Genomic DNA, 23,956 nt, shown 5'->3' on the forward strand with positions numbered 1-23,956 from the left:
TGTTTAGAAATAGCAGCTTGATTTTTAGGTCTGTGAAGCATTAGGAACAAAACTGCACTGTGTTTGGTCATCTTTTTCCCTTGCTGCCCCTTGATAGATGTGTACAGCTTGGTTGCTGGGAGTGTCCTGCTTCTCAACAGTGAATATGTCCTCTGTCTAGTAGTACAACATCTGTGTATGTGATTGTGGAGCAACTGAGGATTTTATAAATGCTGTCATGCAAAAAAAAAAAAAAAACACCAAAACCAAAAAACACCAATCCCCATCGTTTGTACTCTGCTCAATGTCTGTTTTGGCAGTCTCTGTGCTCTAAGGACTACAAGCAAGCGGGAACTGTGTGCAGGGGAAAAATGGATGATTTACTTGAATTTTATCTTATCCTCTTTTTCCTTTGCTCTTGAACTGTTTTTCTTTAGGGAAACAGAACTGGTGCACAATAGCAAGAATTTATTCCCTCCGAGAAGCTGTTTCTCAGTCAGGTGATGCAACCTGGACAGTGTTAAAGCCACCTAGAGGCTGCAAATATCCTTGGCTACCTTTCAGTTAAAGGTGGTAAAAGCAATTTACTGTTATACATGGGGTTTCTTATGCATCCTTGATAGGACTTCTGTAGACCAAGAAGGATGTGTTCAAGTTTGCGGTGCTTTCACTTCATGAGTATATGTAAATGCGTATTTCAAGCGATATTAAAGCAATATTAAAATCACTAACAAACAGCTTTAATGGTTTTTTCTCCCTGCTGCTCGTGAGAGCAGCGTTTAGTAACCCATGACCAGCTGGGGTGAGCAATCAGTACGTGAGAACAAGCTATGTACTGCAGCGGTGGGATGAAGTTGCACATGGCTAGTTGGAAAAAGGACAGCATGATCCATTGTTTGTCCCCTGTGTGAAGGGGCATGAGCAAGCTTGGTGACATTCTCTGCAAATGGTAACCAGCGTGCAGTACTTGACTCTAGGTTGTGTATGAACTGGTGAAGCAAGTATCTGCATCTCCGAAAATCTGACCTTGGTTTCTGATGCATGATTGAGAGTATGTTGTGGTTTTCTCTTGTTAATTCTCAACTGTTTCTATGATAACAACCAAAGTATGTGAGATAAACTGACCAAAGGATTTTTCTTTAAAAAGATTATTTTGGCTTATGTTGAGGCTGGAGAATTACACCAGTTACACTTTTTTTTTTTTTTTTTTGGGGGTGGGGCGGGAGAAGAAGAGGGGAAGCTTTTCATGTTTGCTACAGGCTGAAATTTGGGGTTTGTTTCTTGTGGGTGGTGGTTTTTTTTTCTTCCCCCTTTTGTTTTTTGTTCATTTTAAACCTGAACGAATCAGATTGTAGCTGCTGCTGGGATGACATGAGAGGAGCCCTAAGCCCCCTTCCAAGAACTCCCTCCCTCTTTCTTAGGCCTTCCAATCATGTATAAGCAGTTATTTTACCCTGCCCCTAGGTCTAAGTGGAGAACATTTTAATTCTGTTTGATATGACAAATGAATTCATAAGCAACTTACCTGACAAAACTCCTTCACTGAAACAGTTTTTTGTTGATTTCTTGTTTCTTGGGTGTATTCTTTCACGGCACAGGAACCTCCCCATCATTTTGACTGGCTAAGAGGGAGAGATCCTATTTCTGCTGTTTGCTTCAATGTGATGGAAGGGGGAGGGGGGTGGTGTGACTATTCCCTTGCCCGTGTGTCTGTTTTAAGCAGCACTGAGGCTTTTTCTTCACCTTTCAATTCTTGCTCTGGTTCAGCATGTGCTTCAACTTGCACACTAGGTACAAGCATTGTGCGCAGTGAGGCAGCACAGGGCAGCTTCCAAAGCCTTTAGGAGTCCCTGTGCAGCATGTGGACTACTGTCAGATCTCAGCAGACCTTTAGGGATGCCAGCTCTTTGCAAATGCTGGCCGAGGATACTATGCTGGTCTCTTGCTCAGAAACAGCTCTTCCCTGTATCACCTTTTTTTGGCGGTTTTGGTCTTGGTTCATTCCATAACTTTCCCCAGGCACTGAGGTAAGACTAGTGCCATCTACTAGATGGGGGTGATTTTAACCTTCTTCCAGTTTTTTGGGATGTCCCCCTATCTCCACAGTCTCTCAGGGATTATGGAGAGTAACCTCATGATGTTGTGATGTTGCCAGCCAGCTCTCTTAACACCCTCGGGTGGATATTGTCAGGGTCCATCATTCTGAGGGGTCAAACTTCTGAAGTATTTCACACACCAACTCTTCTTTCACTGATTGTGGGTCTGTGTTTGCATCAGCCTGCATTTTTGTTCCTAAGGCCTGGGGCTCAACAGTGCTGGTAATGACAGAGGTGTGAAGAAAGTGTTGAGAACCTCTGCCTTTTCAGCGTTCTTTGTGACCAGTTCTCTCTTGCTGAACAGTGGGCCAGTATTTTCTTTCTGTTTTGCTTGTTGTTGATGTACCTGAATAACCCTTTCTTGTAGTTTTTGATGTCTCAGGCCAATTTCAATTTGAGCTGAGCTTCTGCATTTCTAACTGCATCTCTGCATACCCTGGCAGTGACCTTGTAGTTCTTAATGGGTATTTATTTGCTTTTTCATCTCCTGTATGCTTCTCTTTTGGTTTTGAGCAGACTCAGAAGCTCACAGTTAAGTTAAGGGGATCTCTTTCTCCATCTACTTCCCTTACCTTTAAAGGGGATAAACTGGTTTTGTGTTTCCAGGAGAGTGTTCTTGAAAATCTCTCATTACTCATTAGTTCCTGTATCTTCTGTGGAAGCTTCTCGTGGAATCCCTCCCAGTTGAGTGAGTGAACTGAAGTTTGCTCTTGTAGAATCTAAAACCTTTGTCTTGGCACTAACCTTCAGCATGCTCAGCTGGATGCCCAACTTCACAATAGTATGATTGCTGCTGCCAGGGCTGTCTCTAACCAAGATACTTCAAAGCAGGTGTTTGTTTTTTTTTTTTGTTTGTAAGGAGCAAGTCCTGTTTGGCACATCTAATGTGTACAGGGAAGCAGTCCTCTGCATGTTCCAGGAACTTGATGGGTGGCAGGTGGGCTGCTGTGTTGTTTTTCTAACAAATGTCTGGGTGGTTGAAGTCATCCATAAGAACTAGGTTCTGGTGACCCAAATATTGCTTCATTGACCTTATTGTCTTGGTTTGGAGGTTGTTAGCAGATACCTACTCCAAGGTCCCCCTTAGAGGTGACCCATCTGATCTTGAGCCAGAGGCATTCAGTAGGGCTTCCACAATTGCTGTAGTTGACTTACATATATTCAAGGCTCTCCTTAACATAGGGAGCAACTCCTCTTTCTTCTCTCCTCTGCCTAAGAGAGCCTATAGCCATCCATCGTAATCCTCCCATCGTGTGAGTTGTCCCACCATGTTTCAGTTATTACAATGATAGGATATAACTTTCTGACTTGGTGCAGAGTTCCAGTTCCTCCTGTTTGTTCCTCAGGCTGCATGCATTGGTATACACTTCAGGTGGTTCATCTTCTGGCTCTCATCTTGGGAGGTACATTTAAAGGAGCATTTGCCTCTCCTCTGGTTGGCCTGGCCTATCCCAAAGTTTACATCAAAGAAATAGGAGCATAAATATTTTCAACTCTTTAAAATAGAAGTTACATAAAATTCTAGGTTTACTAATAAAAGGTGTATTTTCTGACTGTCCTAGGCTTTTGGGCAGGCCCATACCAACCACAAGAAGGTAGCAGCAGATGGAGAGAGCAGAGAGGAGACCTTGATTCAGGAATCTGCTACCAAGGAAGAGTACTACATGAAGAAGGTTATGGAGTTGCAGACTGAACTGAAGCAGCTCAGAAATGTCCTTGCCAACACTCAGTCTGAAAATGAACGCCTTAATTCTGTTGCACAGGAGCTGAAGGAGGTGAGTGAAGGTGTGCAGTGCGTACCACAGCTTGTATTGTAGTTATGTGCCCTTGTCCTGGGTAACAAAAATAAGGAAAATTCTTGAGCTGATCAGTAATACTGGCAACTGATAATATGTGTTGTCTATTTAGTGAAATACTACATCCAGATGAAGCTCTAATTCAGCAGTGCAGTAAATACAGCTTTGTGGATCCATCCACTGAGCCAGCCTGTGGTGGCCACAGTGCTTCTGATCCAGTACAAATTCACTCCACCTTGTTCAAATACCTGCTAGTTCTGCACAAACCACTGCACTGTCTCAGAGGTGATTTGACTGACAGATGATTGCCTGTCTGGGCCACACTGATGCTCTGGGCGTACCCCACATCAGTTCCTGCTGCATTAAAAAGCAGAGGAATCTGTTTAGTCCAAGCATAGTGGTGTTGTGGATGTACTTTTTCTGCCTTGCTCCCAATTCTTGCTGCAAAATACTTGGGGCATACTTTCCCCTTTTATCTCTTTTCCAACCCTAACTTTTAGGATGCGGGAGCATAACATAAAAAAGGAGTAGCAGTAAAGTTTATAGTCTTGTGTTTTCTCTCATGGAAGTGATGGGTTTTATTTTTTTCATAGGTTGCTCATCTTGCTAACTCAAAGTACCTTTAACCTTTTATTGTTTAATATTGAAACTGCCTGTTTCTGAGAGGAAATAGTTGCTGAGAAATTGACATAAAAAAGTATAATTACTTATGAAATCTGTAGCTCAGCAAGAGTTCTGTGGCACTGATGAAGAAAAGATTGTTTTGAGAGCTCAAGCCATTGCTTAAATTTAGACAGCAAAAGTTAGAGAGATTGCAAACCATAGATGGATGTGGTAAACAGCTAGCAATTACGACTCATGCGCTTTCTTGCATTTTCCTTTGAAGCGCTGGGTACTAGTCTCATCTAGACCTGGGATAATGGAGTGGCCTTCCTTGCCAGGAGAGGAGGTTACCTAAGAGCCCACGTCTTAATCTCCATGTATCATGCACAACCACAGCCAAAAATCAGAAACGTCTTATTTAATTTCTTTATGTCATAGTAACAAATACGTGGATAATATTTGGTGGTAAAATTAATGAGGAAATGTGGATTACTTCAGTGGAGATTTGGGGGTTCACTACTACCTCTCTTTGGGTATGACAGAGAAGGAGATTTGTGGGGCAAACTGTCACAGGTGATCAAACAGGCCAGTCAAGCTCCCCTTGAGGTCCTGGCTGTGGGAGAACAGAGCTCGAATCAGGCCATATGCTCTTCTTAGGCAAGGAATCAGTCCCTGCAAGCACACACACAACTCTTGTCTGTATTTCCTAACCTTTAAGGAGAGTTTAAAAGAAAAGCTCCTCACTCTGGAGGCAGCGTCATGTCCATAATGGGTTCCAGACTCTGTCAAAAGCATGTGGTCGGCAGATTTCAATCCAGCTCCCTGCATCACAGCAGCTGAAGGTGATTTTTTTGTTCTAGATACTGCTGCATTTCAGCCACCTCTGCTTTGAGCTGTGTTTTGCTTTATACAACACTTGAATGAGCTGTCAGTTTGCATGGATTTAAGGTGTGTTTTTTTTCTTGTGCTTTGCCTTTCTACCTCACTCACACCCCCTTTTACACAAACGAGTTGGACTCCAGGGAGAGCTGGAGAGTGCAGGAAGAGGGGAGGTTGGGGATGTCAGGATTCTTGTGAAAATTTTAATTTGGTTTAAATACTTTTTTTTTTTTTTTCTTTTAAATGCTCTCATATGCTGAACAGGGAAAGATGCAGTTAGTTACTTGACTGGAAATAAAGGCTCATGATAATTACTGGATGTGTCTGATGTTGAACTTTGAATGGAAACCTAATTCAGTTAAAGAAAAATAAAAATTAAAGCCTAATTTGGTAAATAACTGGAGTTTTGAAGTTAGGGGATTCCCTGCCTGTCACTTCGTGTCATCTCAGTGTGTGTGTTCTCCCTTGCCTTTTTTTAGCCTAGCTGTTTCTTCTCCTGCTGGTAAATTCTGGTGAGGTGAAGAAAGGAGGAGGAGAAAAAGAAATGGCATGAAAGCTGTAGTGTTAAAGTAAAAACACCTGTGCCAGTTGATAGTGTGTGGTTTGGGATTCTTCTGAAGATGAGAAGACAAAAATCACAGGCTGGTTTGGTTTGGAAGTGACCTTAAAGCTCATCTAGCTCAAACCCCCTGCCGTGGGCAGGGACACCTTCCACTAGAGCAGGTTGCTCCAAACTGGCCTTGAACAATTCTGAAGATGCCTATTTGTGTGTTTCATTTTGGTTTGAATTGCCTTGTAGTTACTGGTAGGAAACAGTGACACACGGTGTGTGAACAGAGATATCAGCCTTCTCCTGGCCCACCAAAAAAACAAGGCAACATGACCATCTTGAGGGACATGGCTTTTCTCTCAAAAGGTGCATCTGAATGTGGCAGAATTTCAAATAGTTGCTATTTCTCCATTGCTGTCCAAGTATGTAGAATCAGGGCGATATGCACAGGCCTCCTGTGGTGATTTACAGATCTAATAGCAAATTTAATTTCTTGTGTAAGAGGAATCAGGGAGGAGGTGTTGTAGGTGTTGTAAGGTAGTGAGCAAGATGAGGAGTGGGGTTTTCTCCAGTCCCTGTTGCCAAGCTTAGCTTTAGCCCATTTCGTAGTTAAAGTTTTATGTTGATACTTGTCCAGGGAAATTCTGTGCTATAGAGTTCTGCTGTAGTCTGGAAGTGTTGGGGAAGAAGGCAGAATATGATCTACTCCTTTATATACCGTGGAGATGGTTGAAATTACTACCTTCATTTCTTCTGGTTGGTGATGAAAGAAAAAATGCTGTGGCCATTTTCTACAAGATGGAGTAGACTTGCAGGCAGATCTGTTCTTTATAGTGTGTATTTTGGAAGTCCAGTATTGCCTGACTTGCAAGTTGTCTGGGGGAATAGGAAACTCTGCTTCCATTGCAACTGTTCTGGATTTGCTCCAGATAGGAGGAAGGATGTGGAAAATGTGTGTCTGTGTCGTCTGGCCAGGCAGAGGGGCTTCTCCTGTCAAAACAAAAAGGAAGTTTAAGAGCAAAAGAACCCACCACCAAAACTCAGGAAATTAACTGAGGCTGAATCTCTGCCTTATTTTTAAGGGATATTTGCTTGGCAGGGCTGGTTGCAAAAGTTTTTGCAGCTATCTGAGAGGACACAGAGGTTTACTGTTACTGAAGCTTTTAGTAGCATCCCAAGGAAGATGATTGAGTGCATCAGGCAGCAGCTCCTCTTGAGATGCTGCTGGCAGTAGCAGTGGTGGTGGGTTGAAACCAGAGGTTGACCCACATGGGTTGGAGGTGCGTTCATGACTGTGCGTTTGAGATGCTATCATTCCTTTTTTGTCTTCTCAGGACACTTGCATAGAAGCAATGAGTTGTTGGAAGAAGACATTCAGTACACCTGGGGTTATTGGAGCAGGCACAAGTGGTTTTGATGCTTTCTTTTGAATTACCTAACTTTGGCCTGTTGAGACAAGCTGCAGAGTAATTACTGATTATGAGTTTTACTGCTGTCATTAGCTAGCTCAGCAGCTCCTCTGTCCTGGAAGAGTCACTGGAAGGAGTAATTGCTCCTGAGTAATTGCTAATTGCTGTTCCTTTTTAATATTCTTCATCTCTCCAGTGTTTTAGTGGCACCAAAAGAGATTTTGGAGGGTGATTTGGCTGTGAAGTCATGAGGTAGCCGTGCCCAGAAAAGCTGAAAACTAAATGAGCAGTTCTTTCCCAGGAAAGTAAAGGGTGTTCTGATTATGTAAACTAAAGAAGGAAATATAGTTTAATGAGTATATTTAATTCTCATAAAATGTATATCTAATAGGTTTTATCAGGAAGGTGTGTGTCAGTCTGAAGGTTAATGAACGGCGTGTGGTTTCCAGGCCCTGCTATGTGCGGGGGGACTCTCTGCTGCTTTGGTTGATAATGCTGGGATTCTCAGGTCTGTGTCAAACACAGACATACAACTGTTTATCCTGGTTTGGTCTGGGTTTTTTTTAATTGTTTTTAACCCTCAAGAAAAAGAATACCCAGCACATAAACCTCTATAAAATTGTCAGGTTTATCCCTCCATTTTATCCCCTTGCCTCACACTGGAGGAATTGGTCATGAGTTTGTTTAACCAGAGTCTCATGCTGTCAGGGTCTGATTAGAGAAAACCCCAGTGCCAGACCCTGTTTCAGTTCCTGACCCCAAGAGTGAAATCAAAACACAGATAAGGTCAAGGACCATAATTGGACAGTTTGTTTATTAGAAATTACAAAAAGACAGTTATTATAAAAAAAGGAAATTATTGCAATAAAGGTGATAGCGATAGGACAGATTGGAAAAAAGGCAGAAAATGAAGCAAGTATTCGGGGTGCAGAGAGTGAGAGAGTCACCACCATGGATCCAGCAGTGTCCCAGGGTTGCATTGTCATCATCGTCAGTGGTGGGAGTTCTTCAGGGTTCGTAGTTGGTATTGGAGCAGAGTGTCCCCCAAGAGTCTGTTGGAGGTGGTGTCCTTGTGTAGGCGCCCTTCTGGAGTCCCTTTGAAGGTACCCCATGGAGCGGGTCTTGTGGAGTTGCCCTCATGGCGATGTCTCATGGAGGGTGTCCCTCAGGGTCCGTAGTAGTCATTAGTGGAGTGTCCTCACGGAGGTCTTTCTGGAGTCATCTTCATGGCCATGGCTCCCTGGCAATGTCTGTCTTGGTGATCACCTTTTTCCCTTTTTGCGAAGAGCTGGGAGGAGTACCTCTGCTCTTCATGTCACGTATTACACGTTCCTGGTGGCCCACTTTCCCTGGTCTTGCAACCAGCTCTTTGACTGCACGCATCTGCACACACATGTGTCTGCAGCAATTCTTGGGATAATGGGTTGCAGTTCCTCACACCAGTCCTCAAGGTAATGGACTTATGAGTCTTAGCTCTTTCCTGCTCATCCCTCAGGCAATGGACAGTGGAAGAGTCTTACCTCAACTCCTCCCACCCATCTCTAAGACAAAAGATATGTGGTATCCCATCTCAGCTTCTCATACCAGTCTTCGAGACAGTGGACAGTGGAGTCTGATTTCAGATCAGTCTCTCACACATGCTCTAGTCAAATCCTGTAAATAATTTTAACTGAGTTTACGGCTTATGAAGCTCACCCAAACTCTTTAGTAAACCTAAAACAAATAACCAGCCAGCACTGGCATCTTTATTCTTCATTGAAGACCTAGAATTCGGTCTCTGGTTGTGGGCAGCCAAACACTTCACTGAAGGACACAGTTGCCAGCACTCTGATTAGAAAAGCTTTGAGTGGAAGCTGATCTTCAGTCACTGGATACAAGACATGTTCTATTAGATCCCTTTGACCATGACTGCCTTACATGTTCAGTAATGCAATTGCCTGCAGTCATCTCTCCATATCCTCGGATGCAGCAGCACTGCAGGTGCTTGTGTAAGCTTTCTTGGCCTTACAGTTAGAACAGTGAACATACTGTGAACTGGGCTTCCCAGCAATGTCTCTCCCACCTCTGTTCACATTTCTTCATCAGGAACTGTAGTGATAGGACAAAGGTAAAGGGTTCAAACAGGCAAAGTTCAGATCAGATACAAGGAAGATGAGCTTCCCTGTGAGGGTGGTGAGGCCCTGCAACACAGAAACTCTGGCTGCCCTGTCACTGGCAGTGTTCAAGGCCAAGTTGGATGGGGCTTGGAGCAGTCTGGTCTAGTGAAAGCTGTCTGTGCCTGTGGCAGGGGGTTGGAGTTGGATGAACTCTAAGGTTTCTTCCAGCCCAAACCATTCCGTGACTCTGATTCTGATATTTGACTGTTTTAATTGCTAAGAAGCATTTATTTTTTGGAGCTTTCACAATGGTAAGCCATTAAGTTGTTATATGTGACCCTGTCTGCTCAGATTGATGGTGGCTGACAAGTCTTTTGTAAATACACAGTAATCTGATTGCTGAAGTTCGTCAGGTTTCTTTAACATCATCAGTGAAGGAAGGGTATTCCTAAGGTTATAGTTATTGTCCTGGGTTCAGCAGGAGCAGTTATTTTTCTCCTTAGTAGCTGGCACAGTGCTGTGTTTTTGACTTTAGCCTGAGAATAGCGCTGATAACACCGATGTTTTTAGTTGTTTGCTAAGTAATGTTTACTCCGATCAAGGACTTCTCAGTCTCATGCTCTGCCAGGGAGGTGGGGCAGAGGAAGGCAGGAGGAAGCAGAGACAGGACACCTGACCCAAACTAACCAAGGAGGAATTTCATACCCAGCACGTCATGTCCACTATAGAAACTGTGGGGAGTTACGCCGAAAGCCCAGATTTCTGTTCGGGTCAGGCTGGGTATCGGTTAGTGGGTGCTGAGCAATTTGTATTGTGCATCACTGGTGTTCATTGTTTTCTTTTCCTTTTGCCTTTTTAGTTTTATATTCTGTTCCCTTGTTATTTCCCTTATCATTATTACTATTGATGGTAGCAGTAGTGGTTTGTGTTATACCTTAGTTACTGGAGTGCTCTTATCTCAACCCATGGGAGTTACATTATTGCGATTCTTCTCCCCATCCCTCCCGGAGCAGAGGAGGAAGAAGTGGGGGAGTGAGAGAACAGCTGCATGGTTCTGTTACGGGCCACGACAGGTATACATCTCTTTCCCACTAGGATTTATAACTAAGATGATGAATAATCCTTTGGGTTGCTTTCTGTTTCTCCCTCTTGAACATGCTGGTAACTCATACAGAAAAAAAGCACAACAGATTTCCCCTGAAGCCAAGGAAGCAGAGCTTCCATCTCCTGTGTGCCCTAAGAACTGTATCAGGAGTCATGATTGAAGGAGGCATTGCTTTCATTATAGCAGAGAATAAGCGGAAACAACATTTTATTGTGTTCTCAGTTATAGACTCTGCACTACTGGTAAGTGGCCGGAAGTGTGTTAGAGTCGTTTATTACAATGTATTCTAGATTTAAAGTCCTATGGTTCATGTAGTCAGATGTGTTTCTGCATCAAACAAGAGGGCTCTTTCTTCCTTTTTTTAAATAAACAGGAAGGGGGGGGATACATTTTTGATGCAACTAAATCATATTAAATTCCCAACATTATTGCTGTAATATTTTTGAATATATTGCAAAGGTCAAAGAAACTTGAGGTAATGTTAATCATATAGCAAAAATATGCTTACAGAACACTTCTGTACATGTATGCATAGTGTGAAGTAAACTATTTTCCCCATTTTGAATAGTATCTACTATGTAATGCTGCTTGTATAGGTGAACAGCTTAAAGAAGTGAAAGTGCTGAAAGATTTATTGTCTTTCATGATAAGAATCTTGAGGAGGCAAGGAAGAAAAAACTACTTGATCTCTAGAATTTTTTCCAAGCAGAAAGGACAGTAGCAGAGGAGGATTTGCAGCTCTTGGAAGCGTGAGTGTTGAAGAATGGAAAAAGAGGTCTGAATGGCATTAGTGTCAAATGGAGAAAGCAGGAGAAAAGGACATTTTTGATGGAGAATATGACTTAGAGCAAGGGAAAAGAAGATGTCTGTAGTGGTAATATTTGGATTAATTGGAGTGAGGAAGGCTGGAAAGTTCTGGAAGTTGATGGTAGATTTGGTTGCTGTGGAGCACTGGAGCTTGGAGTTTTGGCAGTGCAAGAGTTTTGGTTATGCTGAAAGAAGGTATAAATAAAAACTTCTGCCTTGCCTCTAGGAGGTACAGAGGGTTGGAGAGCCCATGGAGGCAGGGTGAATTGGGAGAGAAAAAGAAACAGAAGCAGGATGGTTAATGTAGATAAAAAGGCGAGAAGAAAATGGAGAGTTGGGGTTGAAAGTTGACGAAGAGCGAGGAGTGAGCTCCTTTCGCTTAAGGAGCTAAACCAAAAGGGTAATGGCTTAGTTGAAGAATATGGTGAGCCTTGCTAGAAAGCCTCTGTAGCAGGGCTTTGAGGGTGGCTTTATGCTTCAGCTTTGTATACCATATGAAGTTGCCTGAGTGCTGATGTAACCACCAGCAACCCAAAGTTAGAGTGGAAGAGTTGGACACAGAGGGTGGTGGGCCAGTTCTACAGCCAAGGTGCTGACAAAAACCATACAAGCGAACAGAACTGTGTGAGAGAGCTGAGAGCTTTGCATGAACTTCTATAAAACCAGGTTGCAGGCTGGTGAGTTGTGGAGAAAAGGGTATTTTGGTTAAAAAAGAAAAGAAAAAGCACGGTGTTTGTCCTGCTCTGCCTGGTGGGCTACAGTGAGATCTTCTGAGGTCTTGATGTGGTTGCCCGGCCTGCAGGAGAGGCTGCAGGGTTGATATCCCACATCATTGTGTGCTGCCATTCCCTACATGGTACGGAAGAGGCTGCAGGAGAGCTCCTAGAAACTGGTCTGTTCATCAGCACCGAATCTCGGAGCAAAGCAGCCGTGTGGCATGGCTTTCAATGTAGTGCTGTGGGGATGAAGATGATTCTTCCCTACTTCTTCTTCAGGAATTCCATAACAACGCTTAACTTCTAATGGAAGAGCCTCTGAGCACAAAGGTTCTGGCAGAGCTGATTACCTATGGTTTATTAGGTCCCTTCTGGATTCCAGTGTGATGCTCAAATAATACCCCGCAGCCGTGTATAGCAGATCCTCATTGATTCATTACTATTTTTTTAAACTGTGTGGACAGGATTGCATTCAAATGGTGCTAAAATACGCTGAAGGAGTCACATCTGATGTGAGCAATGCGGCTGGGGATCAGATAAGCTTTTTTTTTTTTTTTGGTGTTTGTTTTTAAGAATGATGAGAGCTGAGTGTTTTTACAAGGAGGAAGCACTGCATGTAGTTGGTAACCATTTGAAACATAATAAAAATACATTCCAAAGAAGATGAATTGTCACGGAAATTCAGTTGGCTTGCTTTGCACAGACTCAAGGAGGCATCTGCTTGTGGTTTCTCTGTTGTTGTGCACTGATATATTCAAAGGGAAGATGGTAACCGTGGTTTGTCTTGCTGTAATGGCTGCTGCCTAGTCACCATTTGAACACTGTATTGAACAGTGTATTTTCAGATTTTAAAGAAATATTAAAATAAATAACTGTTCTTCTGACATGATAAAACTACATGATTCTCAAAGTCTTAATTCAGATTCCACAATCCTCCGTTGTGTGGGGAATCGTAGGTAGCGTGCTTACCGTGCCGGGTGATCTTTTCATTGTTCTGTTCTGATTAAATTGCTAGGTGCCTATCAGAGCTGCAGGAAGAGCAGGATGAGTCTTTCTTGTTAGTCACAGCTCCTGGTAACCTTCATCACAACCTTTAGCCTGCCCAGGGTGTCTTGACTAGCATGAGTAGTGGAGGGAGGAAGTCTCTCGTATGCAGCTATGATCTTATAAAAAATGTGAAATCGATATGCACTGTTGCAGGGGGAGCTGGAAATGCTCTAATCAGTGAAATCATGGCTTGAAGTTACTTTACAAACTTTATTCAAGAGGTTTGTTCTTTCCCTCCCTCTCCTCAGTGAAAACTTCTGCTGTGCTGGCAACACTGTGTTAGGATGCAGAAGCAGATTTGCCTTTTTGCACCTGGGCTTGGCACTGCTTCCATTGAAGTAGATGATCCTTGGCCATCCAAGCAAGATTTGTTTAGGTCAGAGTGGAATTCTTTTGAAAATAAGAGCATGTAGTACGGTATGCCACAAAGCAGTACTGGGATACGCTTGGGGAAGAGATTTGCTTTGTCTCGCCTAGCAGTTCTGTGCTGATGGACTGGCTTAGAACAGCTCCTGAGATTTGTGTTAGAGTCACATTCTGTAGGTTTTAAGAACATGGCTTGTGACAAAACACCACTTGGGCAGAAACATAAGAAGCCAGTGAGGGGCTGTGCCTATACTGTCAGAAATAATATTGGGCTGTTGCCACACTTGGGACCGTATCAAAATCTGTTCTTTTTTTTTACCCTGTGTTTTGGCTTTGAAGTTTAGTTTTGATATACTTTACTGGTATTCCTCTTGATCTGTTTTTAGGGGAAGTAAGTTTGGAGTGATAATGTATGAAGTATTCCTCCGTAGCTCTCTATATGCCCACTGGATCATCTGTAGATGGAGGGGGTCCAGATTCTTTTAATCGACATTGCTCAGTATTCTTTCCCTCTAGTGAAATTGGCGATTGACTCATTAATCCTGCTGCTTTCAAGCATTTGATTGCCCAGAGGAAGGTGTCTGCTCCTGTGAGAGTTGAGCAGGTGAGAGAAACCCAGCATAGCTGGCATTGCCATGAACCAAAGCTGCCTCTCCGTTGTGTGTTAGACTGACAGGGGAAACACTGAACAGAATAAGCAGGTATTCAGTAATCGCATGCAGTGAAATCCAGTCTGCTTATGCACGGGGTAGCTTAGGCCTGAAAGCAAAGAGGTATCCTTGGGTTTCCTTAACTGGGTTATTCTGACCCTCCAGTGTTGCAGAGTTTGAAAAAATAACTGATTTCATCCTCATAAGTAACAGATTAGACAGCAGTACTAGGAGCAGTACTGGGACTATTTATGGCTAGCTGGCAATGTAGATGGGTGTAGCAGAGGCACTGACAGCTGCTTCCAAAAATGGGGTGCCACTGCTTCTGCTGTTGTGGTATTTTGCCCCAAAATGAAGAATCTAGAATTAATACTTGCCCCTTCTGTGTTTTAATGTTGGTGATGTATGTTCTGGTGGTTATTCTAACAGAGCTGTTTGATCTTCACAGTGTCTCAGCCATTTGAGTTCATAGGAACTTGGACAAAAGCTCTTTTAGGAGGAAAAGCTAGCATGGGGGTCAATGAACATAGCTTTTCATGACGAAAGGACTCTTCTGTTTTGCTGCAAATTTGCCTACATGTAGATTTTTATACAGTATAATTTTAATCAAATCAATTAAATTCAGTTTAATCAAAAGAGTTCTTAGAAAAATAATGGCCAAAGATGGATTTTTTTTTTTTCCTTCCTTTATGGAAATATAGGTCAGTGGCATAATAACAGAGTGTGCACTTTGAGTGGAGAAAGCAGGATCTTACTAATTACTGGTACACAGCTTCAGTGCACCAGGTTCTGCATGTACGACTTGCCTGCTCCCTCCACTGCAAGGAAAAGGCTACTGTGGTGTAAGTATATTCAGAGCAACTGACCCTGTGGTACTTTTGGCTTTTCAAAGCCTCTCGTAGCTCTAAGATAATAGTTGAGAAACAGAGGAAATCTCTGGAAGCAGCTTCTGGTCATTGCTTGATGAAGATCCAATTGCTGCGTCCCCACATTGTTTGTTTCTGAAGAATTCAAGCTTGATGTAACACACTGTCTGAAATACGGCTGTGAAAAGGGAAGGAGGTTTCATAAGATGGATGAAGTAATTGTATTAAGTCATCAGAAAGTTACTAAAGTCTGTCTTGCAAAATGGTAAACAAGGCTACTGAAAGATTGGGTAGTGTAAACTAAGCACTTTCCACATCCAGGAGGTGTGGCTCCTTGTGAAAACAGGCCACTAATGCTGGGAGTGCAAATTTAGCCAGAGCTTTTTTCTCATGCTTTGCATAGAAATTAGTTATGGCCAAATTAAGTCAATAGGAGACCTCTAATTTTTGGTACTGTACTAACTTCTACTTTTTTTGTCAATATTGTTTTAGTTATAAATTTTGTTAAGTCTGTTGTATTTATGGTATCTAGTGCTGCAGACCCATAAACTTGCTGCTGGCCTGCTGCTACACTGCCAGTGTTAAATCTGCCTGAGAAGGACTGTCACCACTGTGAATGGATTATAACCTTTAAAATAGGCCTTTAATATTAAAGCAAGAGATAAGAGTAGGAAAATAAATGAGCCTCCAACAGACCTTGGAACAGGGGATGGCAGTTTTTAATTAACAAGAGAATCTTGTACTTATGATTATTGAAAATATGTGGTTTGTGGATATTCCTGGTGGGACAACCTTAACGTGGATTTGCAAAGGGACAACAGCAGAGTGCAACTGCAGTTTTAGACTATAGAGCACAGCACAGAGTAGTTCTTCTGTAATGTCATTAAGTGGGAGGGTTTTGGTCAGTAATTCTCACAGATTAACAGATGTTAAAATCAGAAAACCAAGGTAACAACGAAAAAAAACATTGATCAGGGAGAAGAGCATTTAGAAGCTATCAATGGGCTAGAAAAAGAGGTTTATGGAAATACTGAAACATTAGACTTGTTTTGGCTTGGTTATGAACAAGCAAGACTATACAGGATATCAGCTGCCATGTCAAGGAGAGGTCTGGTGGTGGTTAAGGGATTCCCTGCCACATCCTCACCATTACTGCCAGCTCATCACTGCGTCTGTCCTGAGGCTGTTCTGTACCAAATTATCACAGTAGGTTTCATGGTTTTGACTTTCCTAAGACACCTGGTGCATTAGAGGAGTCTAAATTATATGCTTCAGTTGGGAAATGAAACCCTGAGAGCTTTCAAGGTTTGAAATCAGTTTCATCAAATTACTGTTTCAAAGCTTGCTTTGTGATCTCTTGTTCTGTAACTCTTTAGAGCCACCACTGCTTCTCCAGGCAGAGCAGTTATCTTGCTTGTAGGTTTTATGGCTCTTTTCTCTGGAGTGCAGACAATAGGGTAGACCAACTTTGGTTATTAGCTTTTGATAAGCAGTCTCAATCTGAAATATATAAAAAAAGTATGTTTGATGTCACAATGTGTGTGTATATATATGTGTGTCACTATATATATTTAGTTAAATGTGACTTAGAGCTACTGTTGGAAATACATATTTATTACTAATTTATTCCCCTAATTGTGGGCTGTAGACTAAACTGAGAAGAGACAGCAAAGGCTCTTTATGCTTCTGATGTAAATCTAGCTAGTCGACTGTTCATTCTGTTTGCCTGGAAGCATGCTTCATCTAGACAGTGTCTTGCTAGTTTGCAGCCACAGGGAGAACTATTGCAGTCAGAACTTGAGTTCAGCTATTCCTGAGGTGTATCTGAGTTCAGCTGTCTTCCAGGGAAGGACATCCCTGTGCCCTACCCAAACCTGGCAGAATGATGGGCAAGCCTTGAATGCAGAGGGCTGTTAGCTACTGAGCTCTTCCTTTTCCTTTCAGCTTGAGGGAAGACCTCAAGCTTGTTTCGTTAGCATCTGAAAATGCAAACACAGCACATGGAAAACCCTTCAAAACCTACTTTGGGTCACGTTGTGTAGCAGTGACCCTTCTTAGAGCTGGTTTGGCTCAGCCAGCCCTTCTGGAGTCAAAAGATGACAGCTACCTAAAAGTTTATTGTCAGGCTTTGGAAGGGTTAAATCTTTTCTATGTGACAGTAAAGGACACAGAAAGCTGCTAAGAGTTTAGATTTGAAATTTGAAAAGCAGCTGTAGATGGATTCAAGAAGTCATCCTCTGATCTCAGAGATGTATCAGTGCCCCCACTTCTGATCACAAGGCTCATTCCAGTCCTCCCAGATTCTTCTACAGCACTGATCTGTTTGTTTCTGTGAAGACATTGCACCACTGCTGCTGTGTCTGTGGGCTTGCACCTATGCCACTGTTTAGTGCCCAGTGGACTTCTAGACAAAGACCACCCGTTAGGGGTCAAGGGGGGCGTGTTTTTATCCTCACGTGGGTTGTAAGCTTGCAGTTGGAGAGCGTCGCTAGAGCAAGGCTTCATCCTTATACAAAGAACTTAGTCAGAAGTGAGGGGTGTATTACTACAAGTGTTCAGATGTTAACCCTCCCCATGAAATTTAAAGGGTTTGAGAATGTGCTTTGGATTTTACTCTGTACTGGATCAAATGTTTGAACAGATACCAAGCAACACATTAAGTAATAGGATATACATACTGTAGTAAGACTTAATGCTGACTAAGCAGTTGTCAGTTTTAAGTGGATCCAGAATATGCTATGCAAACTGAGTCTCAGCTCAAGTCTCTTAATATTGTGCAGAAAAGGAATTCATGACAGTGCATTTTTTCGTTCTCCAGTGTTGTGATAACCATTCTTAATGTCACAGTTTCACAGCTTTCTATTTAATGGTTTAAAAAAAAAAAAATCAATAAATGTTGAGCTGAGTACATCAGTAGATGGTGACACAGCATTAATCACAACTAAAGAAAACCCTGAGGTGTATGTATCCATGCTAAGAGGCTTTGCCGCAGATTCATAGACTGGTTAGGCTTGGAAAGGACCCTAAGGTCATCTAGTTCAAATGCTTTGCACAAGTCCAGGTAGATGATGTCAACTGCTTTGCCCCTAACCATCATTTCTGTGGCCCCATCCTAAAAGACCACTGAATTGGTCAAGTAGGATTTCCTCTTAGTGAAGCCATGCTGGCTGTTACCAACCACTTTGTTGTTTTTCCTGTGCTTCAGCATGGTTTTGAGGAGAATCTGTTCCATGATCCTGCCAGGCACAGAGGGGAGACTGACTGGTCTGTAATTCCCTGAGTCTTCCATTTTCCCCTTCTTGAAAATGGGGGTTGTATTTCCCTTATTCCAGTTGTCGGGAGCTTCACCTGACTGCCATGAGTTTTCAAATGTAATAGGCAGTGGCTTAGCAACTTCATTAGCCAGCTCCTTCAGGACCTGCAGATGGATTTCATCAGGTCCCATGGACTTGTCATGGGGCAAGTGTTTGGGTAGCCACAGAATCCCAGAACCCAGTTTGGGTTGGAAGGGCCCTTAAAGCTCATCCAGTCCCAACCCCTGCCACAGGCAGGGACACCTTCCACTAGAGCAGGGTGCTCCAAGCCCCTGTGTCCAACCTGGCCTTGAACACTGCCAGGGATGGGGCAGCCACAGCTTCTCTGGGCACCCTGTGCCAGCACCTCAGCACCCTCACAGGGAAGAGCTTCTGCCTAAGAGCTCATCTCAGTCTCCCCTCTGGCAGGTTAAAGCCATTCCCCTTAACCTGTCCCTACAGGCCCGTGTCCAAAGCCCCTCTCCAGGTTTCCTGCAGCCCCTTTAGGCACTGGAGCTGCTCTAAGGTCTCCCCTTCAGGAGCCTTCTCTTCTCCAGGCTGCCCCAGCCCAGCTCTCTCAGCCTGGCTCCAGAGCACAGCTTCTCCAGCCCTCACATCACTAATAATGAGAGGACAGGTAAATAAAAAAACCCTGAAAAAACTCCAAACAAATAAATAAAACAGTATGAAAATAAATACGTTAAAATACCCCCAAACCCAGCCACCCCACAACCAGAACGAAGGCCATTTGTGTGCATTTGCGATCAAAGTTTCAGTGCAGCTGCTTGTTTTCCATTAAAACTTCAGAGCTTTTTTTGAGCATTATCCCAAAACACCCTCAGTGAGATCATAAAGCATGTGCAAGAAAACAGAGGGATCAGGCCCAGTCAGCATGGATTCATGAAGGGCAGCTTGTGCTTGACCAACCTGATCTCCTTCTATGATTAAGTGACCTGCCTGTTAATGAGGAAAAGGCTGTGGACATTGTGTGGACTTAAGTAAAGTATTTGACACTGTCTCCTACAGTTTTCTCCTGGGCAGATTGGCTGTTCATGACCTTGACAGGAAGATTCTTCACTGGATTGGAAACTGGCTGAATGACAGATCCCAAAGAGCGGTGGTGAATGGCAGCACATCTAGTTGGAGACCAGTCACTAGTGGTGTCCCTCAGGGCTCAGTGTGAGGGCCAGTGTTTTCTAATATCTTCACTGATGATCTGGATGAGGGGATCAAGGGCACCCTCTGTATATTTGGAGACGACACCAAACTGGGTGGAAGTGTTGATCTGCTAGAGGGTAGGAAGCTCTGCAGAGGGATCTGGACAGGCTGGCTTGATGGGCTGTGGCCAGTGGGATGAGGTTCAACAAGACAAAGTGCCGGGTCCTGCACTTGGGCCACAACAATCCTGTGGAACACTCCAGGCTTGGGAAGAGTGGCTGGAAACTGCTCATGGAAAAGGACCTGGGGGTGCCAATTGACAGAGCCAAACATGCGCAGCTTGCGCCCAGGCAGCCAAGAAGCCAATGGTGTCCTGGCCTGTATCGAAAATAGCATGGCCAGGAGGGCCAGGGCAGTGATTGTCACCCTGTACTGGGCACTGGTGAGGCCACACCTCGAACCCTGTGTTCAGTTCTGGGCCCCTCACTTCAGGAGAGACATTGAGGTGCTGGAGTGGGTCCAGAGAAGGGCAATGGAGCTGGTGAAGGTTCTGGAGAATAAGTACGATGAAGAATGGCTGAAGGTGCTGGGGAGTTTAATTCTAGGTTGTTTAGAAGGGAGGGCTCAAGGGGACCCTTATCACTCTCTACAACTACCTGACAGGAGGTTGTAGTGAGGTGGGGGTCATTCTCTTCCCCCAAGTAACAAGCGAGACCCCTGGAAGTGTTCAGAACCCATGTAGATGAGGCCCTCAGTGACATGGTTTAGCGGTGGTCTTCACAGTCCTGGGATAATGGTTGGGAGTGATCTTAAAGGTCTTTTCCACCCTGGTCGAGTCTATAATTATGTATAAACTATAGGAGAGAAAAAAAAAACTACTGTAAGTTCCATTAGATCAAACTGTTTCTAAGCTGTCAGAACTGTTCTAATTATTTGAAGCCTCAGCTTTTGCACAGCAGTGGAGATCACCTGCATGACAAGTCTGTTCGCAGCCCCTGGCAGTGGGCAAATGCTTTTGGGGCAGAGGCAGACCAGCAACCGTGTGTAGCCAGCAGCACCTTCTTATGATGGCTTTCTCTCCCTCATCTTCCTCTGAGCCAACCTGACCTGATTTCTTTTTCCTAACAGAAGTTGCGGTATTCTTGGACCAGGAGACAAGATCTGAAGATCTCCGGTTCACATGGCACATACCCACTGTTTCTGAGCACAGTCAGGTTGATACCCACAACAGATATCCTGCAGGGAATTAAAATCAGATGAGGAGGTGGAGTATGTGCAATTCACAGCACATTTATTCTCCTGCAGAAAGTGTGGAAAATAGCATCCTAGCTGTTTATCATAGTTTACATGCAAGCAAGGGTGGATTCAAACTGGTCCCTGTGATTTCTAGCACTGTGCAGCCCAGAGGGGTTGTTCAGCCTGGAGAAGAGAAGGCTGCGTGGAGACCTCATAGCAGCCTTCCAGTGTCTGAAAGGGGGCTATAGGGATGCTGGGGAGGGACTCTTCATTAGGGACTCTAGTGACAGGACAAGGGGTAAGGGGTTAAAACTTAAACAGGGGAAGTTTAGATTGGATATAAGGAGGAAATTCTTTCCTGTTAGGGTGTTGAGGCACTGGAATAGGTTGCCCAGGGAGGTTGTGAATGTACCATACCTGTCAGTGTTCAAGACAAGGTTGGACGAGGGCTTGGGTGATGTGGTTTAGTGTGAGGTGTCCCTGCCCATGGCAGGGGGATGGAACTAGATGATCTTATGGTCCTTTCCAGCCCTAATTATTCTATGATTCTATTCTATGACAAGAAAATGTTAAGAGCAAGCTGAATGCACAGCTTGCTAAACAGCCAATAAATCTGGGTTATATCTTCCTTCCCCAGTCAGGAAGCAAGGGAGCTATTTTTAAATCTGGCCTTTCTGCACACACTGAAATGGAATGATTTATCTTGTGGTAGGCTGAACATGGCAGTACTTTCACATTAAGTAACGAGCTCTTACTGTTGCTCTGAATTAAATGGGCACAATTAGGCAGAAATCATTCCTTCTTCAGAAAAGACAGGCTCCAGTGATTTTTCCAGGCATTGATCTCTGCAAAGATTATATCATCAAGAGAGGAAGAGGAGCAATGCAACCTGAATGGTGGGGAGAGCAGTGCACCAGTAGCTTTGTGGAAAGTCTTCCATTTCACTTCAGAACTGGGTGAAACTTCGGAACATTTTACTGAGGAACAGGGAAAATTATGGATAAGGTCTCCTAATTTGTACAAAACTCTTTTTGATACCCACAGCAGGCTATCCTGCGGGGTACAAAAATCAAAAGAGGAGGTGGAATGTGTGCAACTCACAGCACATTTATTCTCCTGCAGGAAGTGTGGAAAATAGCATCCTAGCTGTTTATCATAGCTTACATGCAAGCAAGGATGGATTCTAACTGGTCCCTGTGATTTCTAGCACCATGCAGGCCAGAGGGACTCCTTGCAGAACTCTGCTGAGGCAAAGCTGAGAGGATGACTAACTGTTAAACAGTTTGGATTCTCTGGCTGAAGGCTCTTTCTGCCAAAGGCAAGAGGTCTTCATTGCAGTTGTTAAGGAGGAAGAAGTCAGGATGTGAATTCATGTCAGCCTGTAGCCTTCAGATACCTGCAGGTACCTTTCCCTTTGAGCCCTGAGTCTGTGCAAAGATAGAGCCAACAGTTGCCTAGGCCTGGAATATGGAATGTGGCAACTTTTCATTTGCATTGCTGTGCTGTAGTGTCTGGTTTCAGCAATTAATGTTGATTTTTAGCTTCTTAGTGTGCTGGGAAGCAGTGGTCTTCATTGCTAAAAATAAGCAGCCATGTTTCTAGCATATAATCTTTCTGTACCTGACTTGTGGGGAGCTACAATTTACATGTATTGGTCTTAACAGTTGCAGGTGATTCTGTGTTTGTGTTCAGAACGTATCAGATTGAAGTTTGCTCCTGCTGTGAACATTTCCTTTAACTCTTAGTGTTCTGTAGGGGTCTGTTGATACTTCTGTTGTATTTCTTCTGTGTATTCCTGCTGCACGCTTGCAAAGGGACTGAGATGGGATTTTATTCATTGGTGGCATTCCTGTTTCTAACCAAAAGTGGAGAAATCTAAGGGAAGCTGAGTTTGTATACCAGAGGATGTGGCTTTCCCAGCTAGGCTGCTAGATAGATGGAACCAGAAACAAAAGACGTAACCTGTGTAGCTGAATTGGTAGGCAGCTTCTTTCATGAGCTCACCTTTGTTTTGCACTGATTTAGAACTGTTTGGAAAGCCATCCTGTCATTTCACAGGTACAGCTGCTAAAATATCTGGACGCTATTTTCATGGGCAACTATACTGCCTATTTTCCCATCTCTGAAGAAATTTCTGCTAATGTTTCAGGACATATTTTCCCCTTTGTTTTTATTGAGGATTTAAAATGTGGCTTGAAGGAAAATAATGTTGAAAAAATAAGTACAATGAGCCATTCACACAACTAGATAGTGCTAGCTCAATTTATTTAGGTGTCTTTGTATAGTCACAAAAGATCTAAAGATCATCCTCCATCAGTATATTAATTTTTTAATTATTTTTTTTTTTTTAGGTCTTTCTTTGAGGTCTTGCAAGTCTTGAGGCTGAGGGGAGGGAACATTTTATAAGTCAACCACAGTTGCTATTTCTTTCTACCTGGATCTTGGATTTCATTTGAAGTTTAACTCAGTCTCTCTCTCCAAAGGGTTTCATTAGAACATATTTCCAAATTATTGTATTGGGCATAAAGGGAAGGTCTGTTGAAAAGCAGCAGCAAATACATGTCCAAATGTCTGGAGTCATCTGCATCTGGCTGTCTCTTGTGAAAAGGTCCGTCTTGTTTAAGCGTTAACAGATTCAGGCATTGACTTCTGATCTGGAAAGCCAGTGAGACACAGGTGTGAATGTTGCTTTCCCTGCTTGCTCATTGACTTTTCTCTGAGTCAGGGGTGAGAATTTGTAAGAGAAGGCAGAAAACAAAATCTAATTATTGTGTATAAATGACTTGGGTTTCTGTACATCATTTGGGAGAGTGGAGGAGGTGGGAGGAAAAATTTATTTGAATAGAATCTAATTGATTAGTGCACATAAGAAAAAATAATTATATCTGTCCAAATCACCATCATTGTGGGGTTCATTTGTTTTTCCAGGTCAATCAGAATGTGGAGATCCAAAGGGCCCGTCTACGAGATGATATTAAGGAATATAAATTCAGAGAAGCACGTCTGCTGCAAGACTACACTGAGCTTGAAGAGGAAAACATCTGTCTCCAGAAACAAGTGTCTGTTCTGAAGCAAAACCAGGCAAGTTTTTCAAAATAGTGAGCATTGTTTTGGTAGCAACAGTTAATTCCTGTGTTACAGCATGGTTCTGTTTCATTTCAGCATCCAACCACTTATTTTCTGTACTGCTTTTGAGACTATAATCTCTATCTTTTAGTACCAACAGTTGCCCCAAAATGTTTAAGTCCTTTCTGTCTCTATTTATACACTGTCTTAAGACTTTATTGCTTCTGCTTTGACCTCC

The 23,956-nt window shown here is 43.2% G+C and overlaps 1 protein-coding gene across 2 annotated transcripts in view; it reads left to right on the forward strand.

The window, feature by feature from the left end:
* Window positions 1-23,956, forward strand: part of BICD2 (BICD cargo adaptor 2) — a 90,388-nt gene that overhangs the window by 43,413 nt on the left and 23,019 nt on the right. For both annotated transcript variants that reach the window (XM_057413770.1, XM_057413769.1), the window contains exons 2-3: window positions 3,638-3,850; window positions 23,581-23,733. In XM_057413770.1, coding sequence (XP_057269753.1) covers window positions 3,638-3,850; window positions 23,581-23,733 — 366 coding nt within the window. The remainder of the gene's footprint in view (window positions 1-3,637; window positions 3,851-23,580; window positions 23,734-23,956) is intronic.

This window comes from Pezoporus wallicus, unplaced genomic scaffold, assembly GCF_028554395.1.
Source record: "Pezoporus wallicus isolate ANWC-B61680 ecotype Strahan unplaced genomic scaffold, APGP_CSIRO_Pwel_v1 contig_8649, whole genome shotgun sequence".
Classification (NCBI taxonomy): Eukaryota; Metazoa; Chordata; class Aves; order Psittaciformes; family Psittacidae; genus Pezoporus; species Pezoporus wallicus.